Source organism: Perca fluviatilis, chromosome 2 (assembly GCF_010015445.1).
Source record: "Perca fluviatilis chromosome 2, GENO_Pfluv_1.0, whole genome shotgun sequence".
Classification (NCBI taxonomy): Eukaryota; Metazoa; Chordata; class Actinopteri; order Perciformes; family Percidae; genus Perca; species Perca fluviatilis.
This window is the reverse complement of record NC_053113.1, coordinates 18,270,719-18,288,286: the sequence shown is the minus strand read 5'-3', so window position 1 is coordinate 18,288,286 and position 17,568 is coordinate 18,270,719. Positions and strand designations below refer to the sequence as shown.

Sequence of the window (17,568 nt, the reverse complement as noted above, 5' to 3'; positions counted from 1 at the left end):
TTTTGTGTCTCGTTGTGCTGCTGAGTAACGTTTTGATTCGATTAAAACACTACCCAGAATAACCAAAAACAGTCAAATAAACATATCAGAATATCTTTATTAAGCATCCATTCTTTTCTCTCCGTGCCCTGTTTTGAGGGCCCAGACAGATTTTAATCAGTACTGTATTGTCAACAAAATTTTTTTAAAAATACAATTACTTTTTGAGAATACGTTAACAACAGCAGGCGTCTTTTACAAGCATCTGAAGTCAAACCAAACAGAAACCAATTTACAGTTTGATATTATGGGCCATGGTGTTGTGGAAAATGAGTCATCTTTGAAATGTTGATGTGGCCTCTCATCAACATGAAGGGCATCCATTCTAGCGTTTGATAATCTACAGATGACAAAAAAACGACTCCTATAACTGCTCCATCTAAGGAAATAAACCATTTACAACATGAGAAAATCTATGCCCTCCATCCTGCGACTGGCCGGCAGTTCTGAAGATCTATTTTATTTGCGGTTGTAAACAGCTAATCTTGCCATCCATCATACCTTTAACATTTTGTCAATCTGCTGTGGAGTTAAGCCTCCATAGCAAGAAAGCCTCTTTTTTTTTTAAATCACCAAACATAATCTCTTACAATGACATGATAACAATGTCTGGAAGAAGCAGGTCCAGTTTAATGAAAAAGGAAATGATAGCTTTGACTCCTGATTGTACTGCAGCATCGTCAATAACCCTGTAGATCCCAGATGACGCTTTGTGACATGACTCTATATAATACTTAAGGGTTTGACTGAGATCAGTTTGCCAATACTGTGCTTGACTGAAACTTGTTCATGAGCTAGTAGATATTTCTAATACACAACAGAGGTTTAGCTACATTAAGAGTTTTGAAAGCATGAAAAACTACATGGAATTAGAAAGGGGTCACTTGTAGAATTATCACCCCATCCTGCATTTCCTCAGGTCTACATAGGGCTCAGCTTGTTGTTTTGGTTTTTCATGGCCTTTACCAATTTATATCAACCATGTTTCCAGCAGCAACAAGCAGCAGCATGTTTCCATAAATGAATGATAAACCTATTCAAACATTTACATGTACGTAGCAACTAAAAAGCCAGATATTTCTCTCAGAATGTTTGCTAGCACATTCGCCACAACGAGGTAAAATAAGGTGATAATATGTTACTGTTCTTCTCACCAAGTGGCCAAAAATAATTTGTAAGTGACAAACTGATAGACAATGTTCACCCAACTCTGGACCTTCCTTAACCCTTCATAGCTAGCGGTTAACTTAAGAGTTTACGCTTGCACAGGATTACAGTTTTGTTCAGTAACTAGGGTTGTAGAATGGATGTGGCCCTAGAACTGCTGTACTGAAACTGCAGCTTCCTCTTTTGCCGGAGCAAATACCATTTTTAGATCAATGTTTTGATTTTACAGCCCGCAAACTCTACTGTTATCAACATTGTTTCCAGCAGCCGAGCATTAAACAGCAGACAAAGTTAGCGGCTAGCTGGTGAACATAGTGGTGCGTTTAGCAGCCAGAGTTCCCAGTTTAGAGGAGAGTTCATATTGGACTTGTTCTGCTACCCCTGGTGGTCTATGGAGCCTTTCAGCTTTTTCTTTTTTGCCAATTGTTTTGGTGTAGCTAACGTTGCTCCATGTCGTGTAAATAGGCAACTGCTTGATTACATATTCACCATGACATCTTTATGAAGTGACATGTTGTGTTTTCAGGTTGTTTGGCTGCACCCATGTTTTTTTTTTAAATAAATAAAAAGCAATTATCAGTCAATTAATGGAGGCTAATAATATATTTTGTATTTCTTTTCTGATAATTAAAAAGGACGATTTAAGTCAGCTTCCAGAATACAGACCTGTCTACTAATGGCCAAAATTCATTGGTTCATTTTTTTTTGGAGGGAAACGACCAAAAGGACAGAAACACTCAAACTTTAAAATAATGGACATTCATGCAGAATATTGGCTACTGACAGATTGAATAAGTATCAGCTTTCAGTCTAACCCCAAGTATTTTTGGGTTATGTCTAAAAATCATGGAGTAAGGTCAATCTCTGTCTGTGTTAGGAAGTAAAATACTGCATGATCTGACACTGCAGTCCATCTCAACATTACTGAGTTTGCATGTGCTTCATTAAGGAGTGTTCTACTAGATGGGAACAAAGAAAAGTAAACAACCATTTACAATGATAATAGATAAATACTTTACTACCAATATAAATATACACTACATGATCAAATACCTGGAATGTGACTACATTTTGAAATCAGGAATTCCAACATTATAATGCAAATTTTTCCCACTTACAATAAGGCAAGCGTTAGTCTAACATTAGAGGATACTAGTCATTATTTACAAGGACGCTACATCGTATCCAGCTTTAACCCCTCCCGGATCTGAACTTACAAAAATGTTTTGTTTAATACAAAGACAAAATACCACGAGTTGTGCAATTTAGTGCAGTGGTGAGAGCGTTATGAGACATCCTTGATACACAGATGTGTTTGTGGAAAATATAGGACAGCTCAGAACAGAATTTGCAACAACAACAAAAAAACAGGATGAAAGAAACGCAAACAAGACATCCAGAGCTTTAGAATGAAGTGAGTGCTTGAGAGTGAATGAGTGAACAGTCATAAGCACTGATAAACCACTAAAAAGGCTTTGTGAGTGTGTCTTTCTCTCTTTAAGGCTTTTGAAGGAACACAGGCAGCCCTGATCTGACCTGTGATTCAGCATTTTAGTGCTACATGTAGTTTAGAGTACCTGTCCAGTGCCTAAGTGCCTTTTTGGTGGGGGGGAATTCCAATTTTGCGCCACAAAATTATTTATTTTTTAAATTACAAATGAAAAGTATTATAATCTTGAGTTTACACCGTCAGTGGTGCATGGCATCTACCTACCCAAATAAAGTTTTTTAAGAGAGTGATAAATATCTAGGAGGTGGTGATCCTGTGCTATTGTTTAAACTTGTTTTTACCCAAATTAAGTTGGGGACTCAAAGCCCATAAAGCTGAAACGATCAAGTGAAGTCCCACTATTCAAATCTTGAATAGTGACTGGTTCACCTCAGGATGGCCACGGTGATGCTGTCGCTGCCGCTGTCTGTGCATGTTACTATGGCAACATATTTCAATTTCCCCTGCCTAACCTGGCTGGGTCAGTGATGTCACGCAAACATCACATTTGTATGGCAGCATCTTTTGAGGGTATCAAGCGATTTCCGTCATATAACAAGAAAGAGGCTGTTCTATTGATTTTCTTACCAAGCTGGAGTGATTACACATTAATAATGGTTATAACAGACATGAAGAGCATCCGCCCACTGACAACCTACTGATGGAAAACCTCCTGAGAGTGATTTAAGGCCAACTAGTGAAAAAAAAAACTGAAAAAGAAAAGGGAAAAAAGACAGAAAAAGCTGATTACTTTGATCAGTGAGTCATTTCAAGCAACTATCTACATGATGTTTTTTTTACATGTTACAGTGACTGAGTAATATGCAGTTAGTGGGCCACAGTAAAAAGCAAGCTAGTTTATGTTTGTACAGGATTTCCAGGTCAGCAATTTAGTGAAACTTAACTTTACAGTGCAAGGGTAATAAAAAAAAGACCTTTGTCAAAAGAAGCATAGGAAATATTAATATAATGTAAACACTAATGTCAATACTATTCCTCCCATAGGAGAAATCATTACAATGCATGCACACCATTGTGCTTAGGGTTCTGTTTCGGATCAGATCAAAAAGTCACACAAACTTTCATGTCGGACTGACAGTTAGTGAAAATAAATGTTTGAGAAGCAAAAGAAATGTGGAGGGACACACACACACACACACACACACACACACACACACACACACACACACACACACACACACACACACACACACACACACACACACACACACACACACACACACACACACACACACACACACACACACACACACACACACACACACACACACACACACACACACACACACACACACACACACACACACACACACACACACACACACACGCCTGGTTGTAGCTGAAGATCCCAGTAGGTGATAGGAAGATATACTGTACAGAGGGGTTTCCATGACACTAGAAGAGTGGGCAGAGCACAGGGGGCACCATGTAGTGGGCTGGGCCAATCAGCGCGAAGAGAAGCCTGTTGCTAAGCTACAGCCAACCACCTGCGTCACATCCCAGATCTGTGGAGACAAAGAGCCAATAATAATGATAAAGGCCTGGTGCAAAGTCACGTTTGAGGATTCTGCATTATTACTGAGAGGACTCATGAACCATTTCTGTTTTTTCTTGAATACTTCCAGGTTATCTTAAAAGGTGCCCTGCCATACAAAACAGTTTTTAAAATATGTTAGGTCCATATGTGTTAGTGTTATGTTGTGAATGTGAAAATGAACTGCTACCTCCTCTGTCAGCTCTAGCCACTGAAAAGAAATAAGCAGAGAAATCAGGCCAATTACAAAAGCTGGTCAGTCTGGCATCATTACTATTCATGAGCTCGCCCAGTTGGGCTGGGTAAAGGATTCTGACAGCCAGGCTCTCATTGGCTAGCTGTTAGCCAATCAGATTCAAACAGCTTAGCTAATATTAATGAGAACTGGCAGAAATTGAGCTGAGTCGTCCTGTAGGCGTTCTATACCACGCTAGAATGGCTTGAACAAGGTAACCAAGGCATTTTTTCCACAAAAAAATGTTACAGAGTCCATGGTAGAACTTCAGACATTAGCTACCACAAAGTAATGAAATACGTGTGGCAGGGCACCTTTAAGACTTTTTACTGGTAATTTACAATAAATTGCACAATGGAAATAAACTGAAAGGTGAAATAAAGGAACCAATGAAAACATGATTCTTACGAAAAAGTACCCCAAGATATAGAAGACCTCTACACCTGAAAGACTGACCACCATACATGTTTGAACCTATTAAAAAGGTTTTGTGTTTGCTTTTTTCTTGGTAGAAAAAATGTGAAAATCTAAAATGTCCATCAGAAATTTCTTACACCATTTTGGCAGCATAATAAATTTTTATGAGGAGGAGAAGTAGATTATGCTGCAGCAGTTAAGTAATTACCAAAGATTTGCTACTTTGTTTTCTCCGTGAAAAACTTGTCACGACTTGAGTACATTGTTAAAAAAAAAATGAATTCAAGTTCACCACAGCTACTGCAACATTGTCTATATAGTTGTTTCATAAGCATGCGACCACATAGGCAGTGCCTGTGATGCGTGCAGCTTTGTTCACTCACATAACCTTCTTGTGTACTGTACTGTATTCCTGGAGGATTAAGGTCCCATGGCATGAAAATGTCACTTTATGAGTTTTTTTAACAACAATATGAGTTCCCCCAGCCTACCTATGGTCCCCCAGTGGCTACAAATGGCGATATGTCTAAACCGAGCCCTGGGTATCCTGCTCTGCCTTTGAGAAAATGAAAGCTCAGATTGGCCGATCTGGAATCTTCTCCTTATGAGGTCATAAGGAGCAAGGTTACCTCCCCTTTCTCTGCTTTGCCCGCCCAGAGAATTTGGCCCAACCATGGGGGAGAGACATCATGGCTTTCAAACAAGCAAAGTGGCAGTTGGTCAAGGCCGCACCCCCCCCCTCCACCTTGCCCCCCCCCCCCTCTCTCCTCCTCAATAGCTACAGACACAGAAATGGCACATCCTAAGGAAAGCTCATTGTGGGACTGGCCCTAGTGGCTGTAATTCTGCACCAAGGCTGGATTTCGGGAAAGAGACTTCAGATCCAGTATTAGGGGACCACAAAGGTCTATATAAAAGCATCCAAAGAGCACCATGTCATGGGACCTTTAAAAGGACTCTACAGCCGTGTCAGCAGGTCTGTGTGGCTGCACAGCGGTTTTTGGGCTGCCTGCAGACACGCTGATTTCCTGCGTTTGACACAACCTGAATACATGCATGAATTATCTGGTATCAAAAAACTGTTGTTGACCTTAACAATGCGGTCGCTTCCACAAGTGACCATCAGGCCTCTGGATGGGTCCATGTCCATGTGGGCGATGTTGTGTTTCCCCTCGTGGAACGTGGCCAATGGTGTTCGACTGCAACACACACACACACACACACACACACACACACACACACACACACACACACACACACACACACACACACACACACACACACACACACACACACACACACACACACAGTTGCCCTCAGTACTATGAAATAGGGATATAATGTGATCAATGATTGCAAAATGTAGAGAAGCCCTTTACTCACTCTTCTTCTTTGATGGTATCAAAGCAGGCATCACACACCCGCACCGGGAACTCGAAGCCCATGATCGGGAATGTGGTACGTTTAGAACTACATTTTCCACACACAGCATTGCCGCACTTCCTGCAGTGGTGCTGCACAAAAGTAAAAACACTTGTATATTAGCGTGAGTGATGGACTGAGGGACTCACAACCGCTAAGGACACTGATCAGACTCTCCTACCTGTCTGAGCCCCATGGTCTTAGTGTCCCACATCTGCTTGATGTTCCAGAAGAAAGGCTGCTCACACTTCTGACAAGAGTCGCTGTCTAACCACTGGGGCGCCTGCAGATGCACATGCAGTTGAAAGCTACCATTAAATATGACTAAATTAATGCTCCATATAGACAAGTGCTGCAAAAATCATATTTACCCATGTAAAGAGCACTGAGACAAAAAATGGAGAGGAGAAACAAAATTCTTCACAACCAACTTCTCATACTGAAATACTGCCCATTCCACTGACCATTATACTATGATTTATTGTTAGGGTTAGGTATCGTTTTGTTTTTTTTCGATTCCGGTGCTAAATCGATACTTTTAAAATGGTGCCGGTGCCTAAACGGTGCCTGAACCGGTACTTTTCAATAAAGTAAAAAAAAAAACAAGAAGAAAAAAAAATAAGGGTAGTAAACAACAGTCAGTGACTTGTTTATTGCTAAGGCCATGGTCAAAATTAAAGATTTAATAATAATGTAATAACTATAACAATAACGTATTTCACCAGTATATTGCTGTTGAACCCCAGATGGGAAAAGGGTATTTTACAATTACTGTGAATGCACCACGAAGCTACCTGTTTTAAGTGAATGCACCGTCTGTGTTGTTTAATTCCGACAATGGCAGCTGCAAGTGAACGCACCGTGGGCTAGATTTACTAACACTAGCGCAGTTTGCGCTGCGTCCGTTTATGCGAGTTCGGTAATAGCGCACGCTATGCTTCCACATTTTGCGTAGTATTTATCAACCCTGACACCCATCAGGCAATCAGCGTCTTTCTCCGCCCACTATACCGTAAATTGCGCTGTAGCAAAGCGGTACTTGTGCTATGATATGGCTGAGTGCAGACTGCGATATTCCCACTGCTGATGCTATGACTTTTTGAAATGATCCTGATGCCAATATTTGTAATGTAGCGAGGAGTTTAACAACTGCTGGAATGGGATGTGAACGCTGAGTGGGAGATTCAATTTCATCTTTGATTTCTTCCAGTAACTCTAATATTGCATGTCTGCTTGATCTGTAACGCTAAATTATGTTGTGTTCACTGACAAAGTGTGATTCTTCTGTTAAAAATATTTTCAGCCTCGCCTATGTCTTCATCTTGCTCAAATTACTGTTGCCATTTCACCAGCGGCACAAAGGTCTACGAGGAAACTCGACTGCGGCTGGTTTAGATCTGCTTTAAAGAGGCGGAGAATTTCCCCCGCAGAATAGAGGCGCGCTCTTACTGACAGTCTTTGTAAATACCACGGAATATATAATTAGGCGCACTTTGCGCTTATCCTTCCACCTTTTTGGGTGGAACTCCCACTTTCCCCACGACCCTCCCACGAACGCATATTGAAAGCGCAACTTCTCTCTTCTCGCTCATGTGGCAGACAATCTGCGATTTTACCCAAGTGCGCCCTGTTTGTAAATAGCCCGCATCGGTTACGTCCGTCTTTGCGACCAATTAGCGCCTGGAAACAGGCGCAAACGGCTTGATAAATCTAGCCCCGTCTGTGTTGTTTAATTCCGACAACGGCAGCTGCGAGTGAACGCACCGTCTGTGTTGTTTAATTCCGACCATATAAACATAGTACTACTAGTACTACTACTGTATATCTATGAATTGCGACAACGGCAACTGCTCCGCTGCAGAGCAGACTGTTACATCCCGCTGCAGAAGTCCTCCACAGTGAAATACTGTTTACACTGTTTAACGTTAGCTGTCAACATTTTACCGGTGTTTAATCCAGCTGCTAGCTAAAGGTAGGCTAACGTTACATGCTGTCAGGTGTAGTGTAAAGTCAAGCACCGAAATGAGGCACCGAAACTTTTGTTCTTATTCGGTCTCGTTACTACCGTTTACGTCGGCACCGGTTCCCTATTGGCACCGAGTTTCGGTACCCAACCCTATTTATTGTCCACTAAAAATGAAGAAATTACAAATTTATCAGTGTAGAGTACAGCTAATCTGCCTTTAAAAGTCAATTCAAATTCTATGTCGGACACTATTGCCTTTTTTACACAAACGTCTATGAGAAAAACATAGAAAGCAGACCTCTTCTCTCTGCGTGTCCATGTTCCACACTGCCATACCTCCATCGGCCGAGCACGACACCAACTGTCTGGTCAACTGGAGGTAACGAATGGCCTGAACACGCTCACTGACGGAGACATTGAATACAAAGAACAAATGATAATTATAATTTAATAATAATAATAATAATAATAATAATAATAATAATAATAATACAAACCTGCACTGAGCAATATTTTCAAAGTGAAATTGCAACTCTACAGAGCGTTTGAACCTCTCATCACACTTTGTCGGGATATGTAGGCTGCGTGTTTACTGTGTAGTTCAGTCTTATGAATGCCCATAGGCAAACATTTCCAGCAAAAAAAACTTCGCTAAACCCACTATACCTGCTTGCACCAAACAGACAACGTTAGAGTTAAAGAATTAGTGAGAAAGCCTGTTAGTGGCCAAAACTGGATTAATGCTGCTTTAATACATAAAGCAAGTATAAATATACGAATAGCAGGTGAAACAATACAAAGAAACTGACAGAACTTTCATATTAAAACTCAAATTCCGAAAGATCAAAAGGTCCATTTCAATCGTTTTTTTCCCCAATCGGCTGACACACACACACTTTTATAATTTTTTACTGACTACTCTGACTACATTGACAATAGCATTTTTGCTTCCATACTGTTCTGTACTGTAATGCTCCATATATGGAAGTCTATTAAATACATTTTAATAGAAAAAAATAATAATAAAAGGAGTGACAAAAGAGATAAAGACATAACAGGATTTAGGACCTGTCAGAAGTACAAGAGCAGACAGAATCTCTGTAACTCCTGAAAGCACCATTGACATGGACTTTGCTTTTATCACAACAGTCAGTGCCTGTGGACAGCTGGGTTTTTTTTCCAATAGGCTGACACACACACTTATAATTTTTACTGACTACTCTGACTACCATCTGCATCGTTGTCTTTTGTTGCTTTGTTATTTTTGCTTTTGTGTTTCTTTGTTTTGAGGATGGAGGTCTGGTAGTCTAGTTTTCGCAGCTTTGTTTTGTTATTAGTTAGTTTACTCTTGGGTTAGGGGGGGAAGTTCTGGGTCCGACGGCCCTTGATGGGTTGGCCTAAGCTTCTTCTCTTCTTTTGTTCATTTTGGCCAGATTTCCAGACTCCCATAGTTTTGGTTTAATTAATTGTAGTTTAATTTGTGAATAAACTTTGATCCACGTTTTCTACCTTCTGGTTTGGTGTTATTAGATGTTGATGGTCACCTTTTAAATAGTGTTTGTGTGTTGTGGCCGTAACAAGGACCTCTCAGAAGTACAAGAGCAGACAGAGAGACAAACCTCTGTAAATCCTGAAAGCACCATTGACATGGACTTTGCTTTGATCACAACAGTCAGTGCCTGTGGACAGCTGTTTTATTTTCCAATAGGCTGACACACACACTTATAATTTTTACTGACTACTCTGACTACCATCTGCTGACCTACCCTGATTTAGTTTAGAAACATCCCAGTCCCCGACAAACACAAGAGGTATAGCTAACTCAGCATCCGCGCATATACGAAACACCGATGGACTTACTGGTGTCCCTGCATCAGTAACGTTCGTCCTTTGCGGCCCCCAATGTCCCACATGATGACGCTGTGGTCGGAAGCCCCTGAGAACAGCAGCCTCTGGACAGGGTCCCACCACAGTGTTGCTATACTACCTAGAGGGTACAGAGGGATGAACAGAGAGAAAAAGAAACACACTTGTGAGATGGGTTATTATGTGCTGCAAGAGCCTGTTGAGCGACAGTGTTACAGCCTGACCTGTTGGCTCCACCTAGTGCCTGCTGGGAGAACTACAGGAAGCTCAGCCCAAACACCTTAAACCTGGAGCTAATTACAACTGGAGCTACAGAACCCCCTTCTTTTTGAAACTGAATGAGTCCCGTTCTTCCATTGTTGTACACCATACTGATTTAATGTGACCAAGATCTTATTATATGCTTCATTATAGGACTACTTCAATTCCTGTGTTCACATTCCAATGTGTGTGGCACTCCACTTAAAAAAGGCCCATTTTTGGGGGGATATCATAAATTTAAATCCTGAAAAAAGTTACATGTTTAAGAAAAAAAGTAAAAACTGAAGAAAAAAAAAAGCTGTTCCCATTGGTCTGAATATGAGTGGCCACAGAACTATTTAACTGATTACAGTTTATGAAATAACAGAATTACTATTTGGAGTTTATTTTATGCCTTTGTTCTAGCAAAGGTTTTATGTTGTTACAGTACAGTGAACAGTCCATGACTTTAAATGCTTTAACTGAATTTCTGATTTTGTTGAATCATTGATTTTCCAGACAACTTAGACTTAACTTGCCAAGACTTAACTCTTTCCATGTTTCCAGTGAAGCCTTCAGAAGGGAAAAGAACTCTGGGATTGAAATTAGACCAGTCATATGATGACTAATAGACAGGTGGTGGTAGAGTGATTAGGCTGGCAGTAACTGTATACTGATGAGACACACATACACAGAGCACCATACTACCATGGGATCCTTGAACCGGCATCAAAAGCAATCTCTTCTTGGGTATTCACCTTATACACACAGTATTCTCATACAGTAGAGCAGCATACAGCACATAATAATATACAACTATAAGAAGCTACTGGGATCTGCATTCATGGACCAATGTGGGGAAAAAAAACACTATGGTAGTTATAACTTCATTTTCCTCTGCTGAAGGTATGTTTCCATCAGCTGTCATGAGAGAAAAAATAACTAATATCTAAACATGAAACAATGTCACAAAAATAGAAGAGTCTAATTTATTGGTGGTGGCAACCCTGCTAATATCCATTTATACAATTTGGTAAAAGAGCAAGTATAAAAACCTTGATGGGAGGTCTGACCTTTCCATTCTCTTTTCCAAATTTGATCAATCATAATTTCCATTAAATAATTGGGGGCGGAACTCCTGCTTGTGCACAGCTCGAGCCCAGCACCACACCCATGAATAAGCATTATTATAAGTCCAATTAATATGTATTAGCATGAGCACCAAGGCAGATCAAAGAGAGAGGTAGGAAATTTAAACACTAAAAACATTAATAATATACATTAAAAATGTTATGGTGTAAGGATTTGCATTTTATAATTTTTTTTAAAAGGCAAGAGCACACTAACAATGTCTGTCTAAACTGTAAGCAAGCCCTCTGTGGTTAAAAAAAAAAAAGAAAAATTTTGAGTAACAGAGATCCAGTCAGATGAGTCATCCCTCACTCTGTTCTCAACAAGCTCATGCGCACATGTATGAGAAATGCCCAGACAAGAACACAGGGAAGTGTTTGTTTCACACAGTGGCTTATTTTTGTTGTGGGATCCATTTTCTTGGCACAGCTACAAGTACACTGACTGACCCTTGAATACAAATCCCATCTGAGTAATGCATTCGTCCATTTTCAAGAATGACAATACTCCCATCTAAACGGCTCAAATGGTCACTGAACGGCTTGATGTGAATGAAAACAACACAGTTCCCAGATCTCAACTCAAACAAGCAGATATTGGTAGATATTGGAATTTCATCATCATCATCATTCAAACCAAATGACTGGATTTCTTGTAAATAAGTAGACTCAAATCCTGCCCAATTGAGCTCTACTCACTTGAAAAATACATGTTAGACCCCATGAAGTTTGTGTGACAATGCTCTCTTTGACACTTAACTCTGACCAATATTAACACTGTTCTTCCTGTTCAAACCATAAGATTGTTTTATCATGCACAATGCATTTTTGAATGTATAAAAGCAGGTAGACCGTTCAGGGAACCACAGAGCGTGTCTCGTCATACTGGATTTCTTTCATTTTCTTGAATTATAAAGCCATGTGGAGGAATCTGGGTCATCTATTATTTACTGCGGCCACATCTGCCATATCTAGCTTCAGCATCAGAAGCCTGCTTGTTCGTAGAAGTATGCAGTAGACAAACTATTTGCGCCGAGATCTTGTGTGATTCCCCTACGCTGGGAGAAAACAATAGTTATGCGCCAATGACAAATGTAACTCTTCTTCATGTATAGGCAAGTGTGCGTCTTTACCTTCATGACCCTTTAGTGTAGTGATGGTGGAGTACGTCTGCTTCTCCAGTTTCAGCAGTGTGATCTGTCCTGAGTAATCGCCGACAAAGGCGTGCTGCGTGTCGTGATCGTATCTGAGCAGGGAGTCAGGGATGAAACAGACAGACTGCTGCATACTCCTGTAGTGTACACACAGTGACTGATTGAAGGATACTGTAGGCAGGAGGCCCAGGCTGTGAAGTAGTGTCTCCCCAGCATGCTGCCACTCTGGGTGCACATCCAGCTCACACTCTTGTCATGGCCAGTACTCACCACCCACTCACTCTCCAGGGAAAACACCATATCTGACACACGGTTCTGGTGGGCTGCAACACACACAGACACACACACGTTAAGTGTTAAACAGGCACAAGTCATGTTGAATAAAGATCAAATAAGATCACATCTTCCACTGGGCTTTATATCTGAGCCGTCATGGATGAGTACCACCTAAGACTAATTTGCCCTTCCACGTGCTGATCCACCCAGAAGCTTTCTGCTTAGCGTCTCTGTAATCCAGACTAAGACAGACAAATTCCTTCAAACAGTCATAGTGGTCCATCTCTGTAACTCAATGTCTTCCATTTTACAGAAAAGAAATCCCTTTTGAAACGCTGTAATGTGCAGAACTCTATATTGATATAATACTTCATTTAATACCCAAACCCTTCCGATAGTCAATGCACAGTATGTGCTAATATGCTATACTTATTTGTGTGACATAATTAAACCTGCAATAATACATGTCTTTGCTGACTTGGGTGAGAGTTAAAAATAAGATATAAATGGCTAGGGCTGCAATTTACAATTATTTTCATTATCGATTTATCTGCCGATTATGTTCTCGATTAATAGTTCTGTCGATGAAATGTTTAGAAAATGGTGAAAAAAATGCCCGTCACAACTTCCCAGAGCCCAAGGCGACAATGTTTTGTTCTGTTTGATTAGAAAGTCTAAAACCCAAAGATATTCACTTTACAATGATGAAAGAAAAGCAGCAAATTCGTTCATTTGATAAACTGGAACCAGATAATGTTTTTTCACCAGCATTTTTTCATCATCTTTACTTGAAAAGTGACTGAAACAATTGTTATTATCAATTATTTAAAAAAAATAGTTTATTATTTTTGTATCAAATGACTAATCACTGAATTAAAATTCTGCCCAATCTCAATTTGTTGCTGAACTGGATTCAAATTATGTCTCCTAATCTTACGTTCTTACCTGGATATGTTTTGACATGGTTCATCTTGTTGAAGTCTTCAGAGATAAGAAACTCCTGGAAGGCAAGCAAACACACAAAAAAAAACATTTGTTTTAAATCAAATAACTATCCTTCCCCCACAGGCATTTTGAGGAGTGCAAATATTGAAATTGTGGCCTATTTAAAACCAGATATGCAGGGTTTTTTACATTTGTTTTTAACTGAACAACCAAAAGAGTGAGCCTGGAGCAAGAATATGAAGCCATTTGTTTGAGCTAGCTTCACTCACCACAACAGCTCCATTGTCCTGGCCTATGAAGATGCGTCTGCTGTCATGGTGGTACGACATGCAAGAGCATGGAGCTTAAGGAGAAAGACGTAGACATTGACCATGAGCAGGGAAGTCTCTATACACATGCCACGTTGTAGAGGGGTGTGCATTGTATTGCTGTCAAAAATTACTAAAAAGGCTTTTTACCACACAGACAGACACACAGACACACAGACACGCGCAATGCAGTCTTACTTACAGGAGACTGTGTGGTAGATACTTGGCCAGTACTGACCGCTGTCTCTTTTCAGCCAAACTCGGATAGTCCTGAAGGCAAATGTCAAAACATCACATTAAAAGCACTCGCCAATGTGTCCTCAAGGGCTCATTCTGCAGGCTATTTCGCGTAATGAAGGTCAATTTTTGATAAACAGAACTGACAGTGCATTTCTAATCTTTTATTTACCGTTTGTATGGACCTACCCTGCAGTTAGATATGTACTTTATGTAACAATAAGAGTTTTTTTTTTAATTGGAAATACTCAATGGAAATATCCACTGAAGAGAGCTCTCATCTAGGACTAGGCTTAATCCTCCTCTGGAAAACCAACTCTAATACTCTTTACAAACAATGCTTGATTCTGTTCACAAAACAGCACTGAAAGGGGTAGGGTGGCGAAACTGTGTTGTACCAAAAAGCACTTTTGATGCTCATTTTGATCATTATTCTTACAATAAATATTGTGTATTTTAATAATTAACGGTAAACATTTTAGTATGCCCCCCAAAATATAATATAAAAAAAACTGGATAACTTTGCAAGATCATATAGTGTCATGTGCTTTAGAAAACAACATTAAGTTTTCAGTTCAGGTGCATATAAAATAAGCTTCTGCAAACCTTTAACCTTTAAGTTTTACTTCTATTGCAGTAACAAGCAACACACTCGTATCAAAAGCAGCATCTGTCCAGTCCAGTTTCATTAAGAAACCTGGAAGTTAGACTGCTGCATCATCGCCCCACAACTTCCCTTTTGAATATTAAGTGGGTTAGATATGTGATGGAAACTGCATCATAGTTCTTCACAGATACTAATATCCTTTAGCTTGTAATGGTGATGTTGCTTCTTCACACTTGTAACCAAACAGAACAGCCCTAACATCACTTATAACTCGGTGAATGTGAAGGACTGATTTGACCATACTTCTTACACCTTACACCTTCACATCTGAGATTATCTGGCAACTGCAACCATAGAGCAAGTGAAGATCTGTCAGACTGTAGTTGCACTGCTGCCTTGAGGGGTTGTTAAAAATACACTATTACATTTATGAGTTAAATCATTCATGAACTCCAAAACGAAAGGATTTCCTATTGTAACGTTACCCAGGTTGTCACGATGTCATGTTTACTTAGTGTATTAAGTCATGTGTGGCTTTAGATGCCAGGCATTATGAAGCAACTTGTAAATAAGATTAATAAACAACTTAAAATCTGAATCATTTTTATTACCAAAGTAAGTTTTCACTTGCAAGGAATATTCCATGGTGTATTAATGGCTTATAATAAACATTAAAAAGGGAATAAACAATAAGGCACAGTACAGCTACAGTCAAGGACATACAATATTCGTTTGTAGTAGCTATGTAAAAAGAAAACAAAATAACAAATATGTACAATAGAACTGTTTTAGTAAGAGAAAGGAGGTGGCCTGTAAAATTAAGTGTAGGGTGTACAAAAATATTGATCTGGGGATGTCCAAAAGTTCGTAGTATGTTTAATATGCACAAAGGTTGAGGTGTAATAGTCCATGATGTGGGTGAAAAGGTCCCCTAACTGTCCGGCTGAGGGGGTCCAGCTGCTGAGCAGAGGATGTTATTATTGTTTTCATTAAAAACCAAAGAGCGGGCAGTAAATTGACTTTTATTACAAGGTCCAGCTTAATGCGTTCCATTTAAAACACATAAAGTAGCTAATGTTTACTATACGAGCAGCTAGCTAGCTAACTAGCTAACGTTAGCTGTTAAGTCGATAGAGCCTAAACAATGATAATAATGTTATGTACAGCATTATTGAGTCGTAAAGCCCAACGTTATAGAATGAAACAAAATGTTATATACGCGTTTACTATTATGGTTGGCTGTTTGATCGCGGATATATTACGAAAAGGACTCATTCTGGATGGATTTCTATCCCGACAGCCCCCTACGCTAACCTTGCTTCCATTATGGAACATGCAAACCAAAACACATTCCATTCTAAATTGTTGTTTCTTCTCCTTTTGTTTTGTCCTTCTTCAACCAGTGCACCAACAATTAAGAGTGTAATGACCAGCAAATAGACCGAGCCCGCTAGCTGCTGCCGTGAGGCTGGGGTTAGCCTGTTTGGCAAAACTCACCTGTCCTCGCTGACCGTGATCACTCCATCTTCCTTTGGTATTAAAACAGCTGCATTGACAGCGTCCGAGTGTCCCTCGATCTTGTTCAAAAGAATCGGTCTAGCGGTCTGGGGCCTCGAATGAATTTCCGCAGCCATGGTTTAGCTAAGTATCCAGCAGTGTTTCAGTTGATTTTCCTACTCTCTCGACAGTGAAGGAGGATCAGCTGACACCCGGAGCCGCTGTCAGGATTACCGTAATTACTGCAAGAATGGGAAATGAGCGAGAATTCAGTTTCGCCAGATGCATATATTAGCTACAAGGCAAGTGGGCCAGACGTGCCACAGAGCCGGGTTTATTACGTATAGCCACATCCACAGAGCATTGAATGATTTCTAAAGTTTTGTAAAGCACCACATAGCAGTAAAGAAAAGAGGGTATACGTGCAGTTTAGTGTCCCAAATTACTTTGCAAAAACTGAGTGTGCCAAATGATGAGGGTCTTATTTGAGACAGGTTAGGGTTAGGATTAGGGTAGCACAGGTGGTTTGGATATTTTATGGGGAATTTGGGACACTAAACTGCACGTATACCGCAGTTCATATACTCACCCGCAACTTCATTAGGTAGTTTATTAGGTAGTTGTTCAACTGCTTTTAATGCAAATATATAATGAGACAATCACATGGCAGCAACTCAATGCATTTAGCTAGGCATGTAGACAAACCCAAGCATCAAAATGGGGAAGAAAGGCGATTGCAGTGACTTTGAACGTGACATTGTTGTTAGTGCCAGAAGGGCAGGCCTGAGTATTTCAGAAACTGCTGGTTTCTGGTAACTGCTGTTCAATATAATACATCCACGCTGCTGATCTACTGGGATTGTCATGCACAACCATCTCTAGGGTTTACAGAAAAAGGCCCGATTAAGATAATCTATTGTGAGTGGATGTTCTCTGTGCAACAATGCCTGGTTGATGGGAGAGGTCAGAAGAGAATGGCCGGGCTGTTTCGATTATATAAGATCACAATTTATGAATG

General features: G+C 40.1%; 1 protein-coding gene across 1 annotated transcript; it reads right to left on the bottom strand.

The window, feature by feature from the left end:
* Nucleotides 1–3,968: 3,968 nt before the first annotated feature.
* wdfy1 (WD repeat and FYVE domain containing 1) lies at nucleotides 3,969–16,780 on the bottom strand. The gene is made up of 12 exons (XM_039780206.1): nucleotides 16,551–16,780; nucleotides 14,412–14,479; nucleotides 14,171–14,244; nucleotides 13,902–13,956; nucleotides 12,853–13,003; nucleotides 12,660–12,772; nucleotides 10,151–10,277; nucleotides 8,589–8,694; nucleotides 6,506–6,607; nucleotides 6,286–6,416; nucleotides 5,993–6,101; nucleotides 3,969–4,221 (listed from the first exon to the last, which is right to left on the bottom strand). Exons 1-12 carry the CDS (start codon nucleotides 16,685–16,687, stop codon nucleotides 4,162–4,164), a joined length of 1,233 nt encoding a protein of 410 aa, XP_039636140.1. The 5' UTR covers nucleotides 16,688–16,780; the 3' UTR covers nucleotides 3,969–4,161.
* Between the last annotated feature and the right edge of the window lie 788 nt (nucleotides 16,781–17,568).